The sequence below is a fragment of the Corvus brachyrhynchos genome, unplaced genomic scaffold, assembly GCF_000691975.1.
Source record: "Corvus brachyrhynchos isolate BGI_N302 unplaced genomic scaffold, ASM69197v1 scaffold1, whole genome shotgun sequence".
Classification (NCBI taxonomy): Eukaryota; Metazoa; Chordata; class Aves; order Passeriformes; family Corvidae; genus Corvus; species Corvus brachyrhynchos.
This window is the reverse complement of record NW_008237222.1, coordinates 8,885,669-8,895,785: the sequence shown is the minus strand read 5'-3', so window position 1 is coordinate 8,895,785 and position 10,117 is coordinate 8,885,669. Positions and strand designations below refer to the sequence as shown.

Below are 10,117 nucleotides of genomic sequence, written 5' to 3'. Positions count from 1 at the left end.
ACGTGTCTCAAAAGCGCGGGGGGAGAGGCTGATGCTGCTCTGGGAGAAACCCACGTCCCTGCCGGGAACCGCGCCTGGCGCTGCTTCCAGAGCATTAGCGCAGTTATGTAAACAGACCGTGTCTGCCGCTCATTAAAGAGCAATGGGGAAAAGAAAGGACAGTCCTACTTCAGCGGCTGCCGAGGGGATATAATTGTAGAGTACTTTGGGAAAATTACTGCTGGGAAGAGGAAGTTGCAGCCTGAAGCACAAATATGTAAGTCAGCCGGTGAATGCAGTGCAAGCATTGCATGTGAAGAGCACAGGCTGGAGAGTGTTAAATCTTACACAAACTCCCCCCAGCTCTTCCTTTGGTTGTGAGGATCATTTTCTGTGCCAGTAGGGAACAAAATGACGTGATTTAAAAACCCCTGAGCAGACAAACAAAAAAAATTGCAAATGTTTCAAGGGCCCAAGCAGCAGCTACAGTATAAATACCTTAATGAGATAAAAGGGAGGCTGTATATGAAGCATCCCTGATGAGTTTTAATCCTGTAAGAATAAAACAAAGCCATCAATCATCCGCTTTGTGTTGAAATGTCCATGCTTCTTATGCTGTCCATCAATTCAACAGTGGTTTGTGGATATTGCCTTACAAATAAATAAATAAATAAGATACACTTTGGACAGAGTGGAACAAGCTATTTTTTGTTTATATAATGATCTGTAAATCTCAGTACTCCTTCATACGTTACAAACACCACCATGTTCACGGGAAAGGCACGAATGCAGTTTAAACCCAGTCCTTTGAAAAGTATTTTTGCCCCCTCCTTTCTCACACTTTCCCTCACGCAGTGGATCAGGCCTTTGTACTTGTGCTGGTCCGATTCGTCTGTTTGCATGCGTGATTTGATGACATCCATGGGAGTAGCTAATCCCCAGGCCAGGACTCCAGCAAAACCACCAGCAAGCAGCACAACGAGAAAACCTGCAGGAGAGAGTCAAGGGAGAAGGGCAGGTCGCTTGCGTCTCATTCAGCTACAACCATCTCAGATTTGTCAACAGACTTTGGTGACTTTCATGTTTTTCAGGAGTTATTTCATGCAGCTCTTGCAATTGTGTGTTTCCAATAGTCTCAGAGAATTTTTGCACACATAACGCTTTGAACACCATGTGAACTAGATGTGGTACTCTAGATGTGTGTGAGAGCACTCACACCCTCATCAGATGGATCTAATTTTCATAATCCTCAGGGAGATGCTGTTTTGCTGAATGTTACCTATTCAGTCTTTTCTCAAAGCGAATAGTTGCTTTTTGGAGCCAAATCACAACTAAGAACCTGAAGTGTCTTTACCTTCTCCACCTGGACTTTATATTCAAGCTCTGGACTGACCTTTATCTGAGCTCCATGATGGGTCCCAGGAGCTTTGTCCATGTTTCATTCCTAATTATCCTGTTTCTGCATTAACAGGGTTTCATATCCACTCTGGAGGCACCAGAGCGTGTGGACAGAACCCCTCCAGCAGGAGGAGGAGGAGCTGCTCAGGGACAAGGTGGGGCCAGTGAAACCCTCACATGCAGGCTGCTGGCACCAGCCCTGGGGCCAAAACACACAGGGCAACCCCTCGTGAGGATCTGGGTGAGGTTTTATAGGTACTGGGTGATGTTTGCCCAGAGCCTGGTTTCTGTCTTAGTGTGGGACTAAATAAGCCATTTTTGCAGGTAATGCCAGATGCTTTCCAATACCTACCTGGTTTATTTCTCCCATCTGGTGTGAGCCAGTCGCACACAGCAGAATAGGAAAGGAAATATATTGCAGAAGCAGAGCAATCCCTGCAGAGTAATGCAGAACAGCCCTTGTAGAGACCCCCAAAACCTTCCTCCTTGATGATAACCTTCAGACAGTGCAGAGACCCTCGGTACTTCGGCTTGGAAGCAGGCTGATGTGTGATGGAAGGGTGTGGGTTCCTCTGAGTCTGCATCCGAACTTTGGCCACTTCGCTAGGGTTTGTCAACACAGCCTGCAACACCAGAGAATGGTATTTTAACCCTCACACTGAAACAGCTTTTGGATCTCCCTCCTGTAAATCCTTGTCTCCCAACTTTTCAGGCAATAATATTGCCTGTGAGTTCCAGCAAGCTCCAGCCTCCTCCTCTCTGCCTGTGCTGTTCCACCCAGCAGCAGCAGGACACGTGTGCGAGGTGCACTGGGCAGAGAGGAAGGCAAGGCAGGAATCAACACAGGATATTAAATACGTGTAACTACTTGCTAAACCAGATGGGTGTGGAAAGGGGATGTCCTCAGCTATAGGGAAGCATACATCAGGGCTCTTATTTGTATCTGTATTTGAAGCAAGACCATCTAGACTATAAAAAAATTAGCCCGTGTTGAGTCACTGACTGCTAGGAAGCACCTAGAAACCTGACCATCTGGACTGCTCTGTAAGAGGATTGTGACCTGGCACACATTTCTGTCCAGCATGCTATCAGCGTGAAGGGAGGAGCTCCACCACATTCACAGCACCTGTAGATGCTCACCCTCATCTGCCTGTGGAAAACTGCTCCCGGACCCAGCCTGGCCTTCCTGTCTGAGGATCCTGCACATTTTCCAGGCAGCATCACTTCTCAGTGGTACCTCGTTGAGTTTTAGGTCCTGGCAAGGCAACAGCGTGCTCTGCCCATTCCGGCAGCGATGCCGTGCCAGGCTTGTGCAGCCGCTGGGAAAGCACTGACCCGTGCTTCAACTCAGAATTATGTCTTTCTTACATAAACACACCATCGCAGCCACTTGGGGAGTTTGCTATGTTGTTTTTTCTTCCTTGTTCTGCGTTTGCTGCCAAGGTCTGTGTCACTTTAATGGCATGCTTTAAATGTCCTGGCGCTCCAAACCAAATCCAGCACGAGCTGCCCAGCAGGACTCGGCCACGCCACGGAGCTGACCAGTGAGGGAGCAGTGTGAGCAGAGCATGACCTCCCCTGCAAAAACAAACCCACCAGACTTGTTGCAGGCTCCCCTGGCCTCCCAGACCGAAAAAACATTTCCTGCTTTTCCAGCCGCCTATGTTTGTGAACAAGATCTCTTGTTGCGCCTTCCCCGTGGGCTGTTTACCTACCCGGGAAGCGCCGGCAGCAGCTCCAGCAAGGGAAACATCCAGCTTGGACGGCTTGGCATCTGCAGCCCCGTATCGCAGCTTGCAGATGGTGCAGAGGAAGTTTTTGTATGCGCCAAAGGAAACAGAAGAAACCGCAGATACAGCGAGGACTGATGCAGTCACACCTTTGTAAAATCCCGGGACCTCGTGGGAAGCAGAGGAGAAAGGTGACTTTTAAGGGTGAATGGCATGGGAAAGCATCTGCCCAAAAGCACTGGCTGTACATTGCTGAATCAAAACTTACTGCCGCCTTACAGCTCATCAACCAAGCTAAATTTCACCCTGACCCCTCTCCCAACAGATGCTTATATGCAGCTGGTGCCCATCCTCCCCAAACGGACAGAGGCAGCTCTGCTTCCCTGAAACCGGGCATCTGCAACTGGTATCAGCAACTCTGGTGAGAGGTACCTACCTTTTCTCTCCTGTATGTTTCCTGGACACAGTGCCAAAATCCTCTGTAGTGGTTCTCAGTCTGAATTCTCACCTAGGAATACAGGGACAACTTTAAAATGCAGATATCAGATTAAAAAACAAGTAAATCAACAAATGCCATAGCAGAAAACCAGATAATTAACCATAAAATAGCATCACCAAACAATTTAATTTTGTTTTTCAAAAGACAAACAACACAACCAAATCCAGTGAGATATGCAGATGTAATGCAGATAAAGCATTATCATGGGACTAGTTTTCTGAAAAGCAGGGAGAAAACAAAAAGGCCTCTTTGTTTTTGTTCTATAGTCAAGAAATAAAGCTCCAACACATACCTTTACTGTGTCCAGTGGATAACCCACGGCTGTGCTTAGGCCACCTGAAACAGAGAGTATGTTAGAGATGGTTAACAGCTCATGTCACAACAGACCATTTCACCCATCACAGAAGGGCACTGGGGAATAGCAGAACACAGCTCCAGAGCCCAGCCATGCTTGGCACCAGACTTCTTGAGCTCCAGTAATGATGTTTGAGCCAAGAATGACAGAGAAAAATGCACATTTCTCTGTGTGACCAAGGCACACTCAGAGGAGGAAACAGAGTATGGGAAACTTATCAGGGAGGAACAAGAAGATGGAGCAAGATGAGACTGGGAGAAACACTGAGAGCACTCCCCCATGAAGGCTGAAGGGAGGATATTGGGGTATATTTGTTTCCTCTCTCAGCTCAGGCACTAAAGCATCTTCGGACTATGACCAAGCCTCCTCATGTGAGGTGCAAAGCATCCCCACCCAGACAAGAGAGTCTGGAGCAATTTTGGTTTTGTATGTTTGCTTTGGAAATACAAGGGAAAAAATAAAAGCAGCAGTCACAAGGATGCCTATAAAAGAGGGGTAGTCCTCACACATTACAGATTCTCAGCAACCTCTCTTGAGGACAGGAGAGGTGCTCCTGGCTGCCTCCAGAGACTGCTATGTCCTGGCTGAAGCCTGCAAAGCACATCTACAGCCCTGGGTGAGGAATTCATGAGGCATTTGGGACCACAGCATCATGCTGGAGTAGGCCTCTGAGGTGCATTTCCTACCAAGCACTGCTTCAAAATCAGATCAAGGAGCAAAAGCACGGGTATTTTGGTGTCCTGACAGGCTGGTGCCGGAGCTCTGCAGAGAAACCCCGCTCCCGCAGCCGCTCAGGGCTCGGCGGGATTTGGGGGCAGGGAGGGATTCAAGCTGGGGGTGTGCAAAGGCAGCGGCTCCAGAGCCCGTCCAGCACGGCCAGCTGACCATCACTGACAGCATGGCCAGAGCCCGGGGCCGGCTCAAGCCTCCACCAACACCCACACTCACTCCTAGAGCCTTAAAATAGCAGCTGGGTATGTATTAATCCTCTGAGACAAAGCTACTGCCTTAATGGCAAGTAAGGGGGGCTAAAGAGCTCCAACACGGATTTCTCTCGGTTGCAATAACAAATAGATCTGCCCCATGTCTGCCCTCACCTCACTGCATTTCTCAGCTCTGAGCTAAGTGTTATCAGGTACTAAAGGTGCTTTCCAGCAGACTTCCTCCCAGTACACCACCTGCCAAGTCACCCGAAAGGAAATCAGGCTGGAGAACGATGGAGCTGTATCCACGTGAGTTATTTAGACAGAGATCAAGTTCACACAAGTGCTGGATGAGCCCTTCAGGCAGCCAGGCATTCAGAGATACAGGGCATATCTGGTGGCTTACCTGTTGAAAACTGCTTCTCACTGAGTCCTTCTTTAAAAAAGAAAAATTAACACCCAAGCTACTTGAAAGTGTGTTAGTTGCTCTGGGCATGTTCATCTATGATTACATGGCTGCTTGAGAGCTCTGGAAAGCTCTCCCATGTTCTGGAGAAAAGCAGCAGCTGCTGTTGTGAGTCACCAGGAGACAAACCCAAAGTGTATTACTCAGAGGAAAACCACCAACAGCATCTTTCTTGCAGAAAATTGAGGTTTGTTCCTCAAAAACATCTATCAAACCTGACACCAGATAAACAGCAGTGAAGGGGGAAAATGGGCCAAGATGGAAGAGAGAGAATGATAGAAGAGAGAGGGCAAGGGGGAATACACAGGTGATAATATGGCTTGAAGAAGCAATGGCTTTGTCCAAGCAGAGAGTGACAATGCACAAAGTCATCTGGGGACACCTGTGCTGTCCCAGGTTCCTGGCCATCGGCCAGAGTAAACATGGGCACTGCCAGCCAGGGAAGAGCAGCACATAAGTCAATGCCAGGATGACAGTGCTGACCTCAGAGATGCAGTCCCCCAGCCCAAGCACCCCACCTCAGCTGGGAGGGTTAGACACATCTCATCATTTCCAGAATTTCTGATCCTTAGAGGAGATGGCCATGGTGACCAGATGCTGGTGACACAAGGGCACCATGCACAGCTAAGTCCTGGCTCACTCCACTGGCTCAGGAAGGCAGGAGCTTTGGCTCATGCAGATCATATACCAAGGATGATTTGGGTCAGTGTTTGACAAGAACTGACCTCCCTTCTGGAGAAATCGCCCTGTTCACACATTAAGATGCAAAGACAGCAGCCCAGCAGGTTGCCCAAAACAGACTGTTTCAGCCCTAAAGGCTCCCCATCACCTTGGTTCCAGAGGACCAAACATCTCCACTTGGGAGAAGACCATAAAAATAAATTTTTCACTGTTCCCAGCAAAAATGTGAATTCCTCAAACGTCCAAATAACCCAGCCTACCATGAACTGTGCTACTTAGGGGCACAAAGCAGTCCAAGCAGTTGTCAGAGCTGAGGAGCTCAGCCAAGTCTATCAAAGGCTGAGGAATGAGGGCTCTGCACACTCTCACACGGTATAAATAGCCTGGGACTTAGATAGCATGACCCACACGTGCCCCGTCTGCACAGCAGAATCCAAGAAGGCCAGCAATGAATAGTGGGCATGCAGGAGAGGCTTCCTGTGGGACTCCTGCTGAGTAACACTGCATCAGCTGCGACAAAAATAAATAGCAAAATCAGGTGAATTACCTTTTTTTTATTTTAGTGAGCCATTTTTATGCCTCCTTTATCTCAGATATTCCCAGGTATTGAGCAAAGGTTACAGCATGCCCTACACACAGAGTGGACAAAATGGATCACTCACAGTCACTACACAAGTCAGGTCACTCTGAGCAGGCAACTCAAATAAGGAGAGATGCTGGTGGGGTGGCAATCACCAGGGAGCAAGTGGCAGCTGTACAGAGCTCACCAGGCTGCAACAGCTCTGAGCTGTTGGCAAACCCTTCATCCAGGGAGAAGCAAGGATCATTGTCCATGCACTGGATGGTCAGACAGCAATTTTCAAAAACCTTTGTTTTGTGCAGAATTGGGAACATCAGTGCCCCAGACCTTAAATGAGCTGAGCTTCATTCAGTAACATGACCCCAGCAGGAGCTGTTTTAGCTGTAAGGAGAAGAAGACAGCATGTTCCTTCTATAGGGGGATTATTTTATCTGCCCTTGGCCTGCATGTAACCTCCCAGTTGAGGGAAAGCCCAGTCATGTTGCAGACCCTGCTGCTCTACCTCGGCTTCACTTGCCCAAATCTTTACTCCTGACATAAGAGTCAAGTCATCCTGCAGTCATCAGCAGCCCTAGTCAGCAATCCCCATCCCCTGTCACGGCCCACGCTGCTGCTGTAGCAGGGCTACAAGGCATGCATGGGATCATAGGAAAATTCAAGTTGAAAGGGACCTTAGGGGGTCTCTAGTCCAACCTCCTGCTCAGTTTTACTGGCCAGGAAGGACTGCATCCTAAACATCCAGCCACATTTGATGGTTATAGAAAGTCTGCACAGTCACTAAGCATGTTCCTCTCGTGTTTTTTCTGTCTGGAGCCGTAGTAGATTACTGTTTCTTGGGCTGAAGATGCTGAGTTTATCTCATGGCCACAGAATCCATTGCCCAGAGGTGATGCACAGTATTTGTGCAGCTGCTTGAGGCTGCCAGAGGCTGGATCATTACATGGAATTCGAATGGGCATGACCTCTGCTGTTTCTCAGATTTGCTTAAGCCGTGCTTTCTCCAAGACACTGAAAATAGATCTGGGTCACAAGAATGTAATTTACTAAACAGAAACTCTTATTTCCTATGTTGCCTTGACTTGCTTGATGCGCTTCAGCTGGGTTCATAGACTCCTTAGGAACATGAAAACTGCTTCAGCTCTAGCAAACATAAACCACAAAACAGGCTCAGCACTAAAAACATCCCAGTTCTTGCAGGAAAGCTGTCAAAACCCAAGATCTGTCCCATGTGAGGGTAAGGATGACGGCCCTGAAGCCCTGCCCAGGTATCTCCCATGTGTCTATGGGTGAGGTCCCACCTCTGTCAGCCAGTGAGAAGTTGCAGTATCCCTCCTAGAAAAGCTCTGAGCTGAACATAAAGGACAGGATGGAAAATCTTGCTCTCTTATGCTGAGGTCAGTAAAGTGCCTTACAACAAGGAAAGACTTTTCTGGTCCCAGCTGGATCTCCACAGCCTGCATCCCCTCAGGCTGAGCCTGTGTCCAGGGCACCCATGGGAGAGTCTTGCTGCATGGCCGGGCAGAACATGATGCTGGCACCTAGACAGGGGGTCACAGCACAAACCCTGGCTTTACGTGGGAGCTGGGACAGGAAACCAAGGTGAATGGCCATGTTTAAACTGTTTTCAGCTCTCCATGTTCCCTTGCAAAAGAAGTTTGTCCTTAAGTGACCTGTCTCAAACTGTGCTATAAAAGCAAAGGAGTCCAAGCAACAAAGAGTTGTCTCTGCCCCACCATGAACGTGAGTCTCAGAGGAGGTTTGGTTAATCCCTTTGGGATGGACATCCTGTTGCCAGCCCTAGCACAGGGCTTCCTTCTCCACAAGGTTCTCTGAAGTCAGGAGGGAAACATGAGGAGAAAGACAAGCTACCATGGAGGGGCTGGTTATATCCCCCTCTCTCATGACGGGTGTCTTTCTGAGCAGGGTCTCCCAACACCCCAGGAAGACCAACACCCCAAGCACAGGCACAACAGGCTCCTCCAGGGCTGGATGCTGCTGAGATGCCAAACTTCGTCCCACTTGCACATATTGGGTGATGAGCAATTAACAGGCACAGGGTAAAACTCAGCATGGTCCTTCCCAGGACAAGCACACCTGCAGCAGGACCACAGGCTGTTCCTGGTGAGGGGAAAAGCCAAATTTCAGCAAATCTCAAAGTGAGATCTGACATGCAGGCTTGGGCTGGATGTCTCAGCCACCTGGCAGGTTTACCTGGCCTTTCTGTCAGTGGTGACCCAAAGGCTTTTCTTGTGGTATTTATTGCATATATTATCTTGTATACTCCACTAAATCTAGTGAGATTTCAGCAAAGAAATGAGACTGATGGGTACATTTTGTGGTTTAAAACAAAGATGGGTTTGAGCAGTACATGCTCTAAAAATGTCTAGAATTTAATCACACTTCTCTCCTGTTACTTTTTTTATATACAGCTAACCTACTTTCTCTCAGATCACAGCCTGCTGCACAGCTCGCCTGCACTGAGTTCACCGCCACAATTGCAAATACATCTTAACCTAAGATATTGCAGAGGTCATTCATCCAGACATACTGAATGCAATAAGAACACTGTACTTCCTCCCCTCCTGTCTCACAAATCACATCCTCAGCCCCCCAGAGCCACCATCCCAGCAGCCTGCTGGGACCCCTAGATGCCAGACACATGAGAGTTTCACTGTCTGGGCAATACAAGCCGGTTTGCATCCACACAAAACCTATTACATTCTGTCTCTTCCTATTAGAGTTTTACCCTGTCCCACTGCAATCAGACCCAAGGAGATTGCAGGCAATGACCTCAGCTGACCAAGCTGCAGCACTGCCTCTCCAGCAGCTCTGTGAACCTGTTCTGATGACATTTTCCATTTAATAAGGAAGAACACACTTTTAACAAGCAGTCCCCATCAAAAGGCTCTCAGTTCTGCTATTGAGACCTGCTCTTTAGCTGAACAAGAAGGAAACACAGCTATCTGCTTTCGTTAACAAGCACTAATTCATGTATTTACCTCCGATGGCCCCAGCAATGAAATCCATCCAGAGTGTGGCTGCTGCCTTAATCACCCTGCCCGAGCGTCAGGGAGCTAGAAGGGACGAGGATACCGGTTCAGTCTTCCCGGAGCCCTGCCGGTCCTTCAGAGACACCAATTTGCAACATGAATCACCTTCCTACAGGCTGCTCTTGCCTCTGGGGAGAGCCTTGTGGGTACTTGATGAATTTGTACACTGGTGGCAGAGCTGGGAAGCCTGGAACGGTTCCAGGAACACAGTGAATAAGTAATCCCATGAAGCCCTGAAATGCTGCGCCAGAGCTGCTGTTCCCAGTGCCCTTTTGCTTGGAAAGTCACAAGGGGTGGTGACTCGCAGGGTGAAGCTGGCTGTGAAGGGGCCATCCCCTGTTGAACAAACTAGCCCCAGAAGACAGCTTTGCACACTTGTTTGCCAGAGGACTCTGTTGGCCTGCACCACCGAGACGCTGCACCACCGAGACGCTGCATTGGTGGCTGTTTACAGGA

At 48.6% G+C, this 10,117-nt stretch overlaps 1 protein-coding gene and 1 long non-coding RNA gene across 4 annotated transcripts in view; one reads left to right on the top strand and one right to left on the bottom strand.

Moving 5' to 3' along the window:
- SLC25A47 (solute carrier family 25 member 47) overlaps window positions 1–9,769 on the bottom strand; it is a 12,660-nt gene extending 2,891 nt beyond the window's left edge. The window contains exons 1-7 of one of the 3 annotated variants that reach the window (XM_017729085.1): window positions 9,611–9,769; window positions 3,899–3,942; window positions 3,544–3,615; window positions 3,093–3,275; window positions 1,730–2,000; window positions 819–967; window positions 478–531 (exon numbers count right to left, since the gene is read on the bottom strand). In XM_017729085.1, the coding sequence (XP_017584574.1) occupies window positions 526–531; window positions 819–967; window positions 1,730–2,000; window positions 3,093–3,275; window positions 3,544–3,615; window positions 3,899–3,942; window positions 9,611–9,638 (753 nt within the window). In that variant the 5' untranslated portion in view covers window positions 9,639–9,769 and the 3' untranslated portion in view covers window positions 478–525. Of the gene's footprint in view, window positions 1–477; window positions 532–666; window positions 968–1,729; window positions 2,001–3,092; window positions 3,276–3,543; window positions 3,616–3,898; window positions 3,943–9,610 lie in introns of those variants that run through there. The other 2 variants (XM_017729086.1, XM_008629753.2) reach the window with 2 other exon arrangements.
- The window catches only part of LOC108445407, a 10,663-nt gene continuing 3,743 nt past the window's right edge, over window positions 3,198–10,117 (top strand). Inside the window, exons 1-2 of the long non-coding RNA XR_001860256.1 lie at window positions 3,198–3,298; window positions 3,433–3,535. This is a non-coding gene — a long non-coding RNA (uncharacterized LOC108445407). The remainder of the gene's footprint in view (window positions 3,299–3,432; window positions 3,536–10,117) is intronic.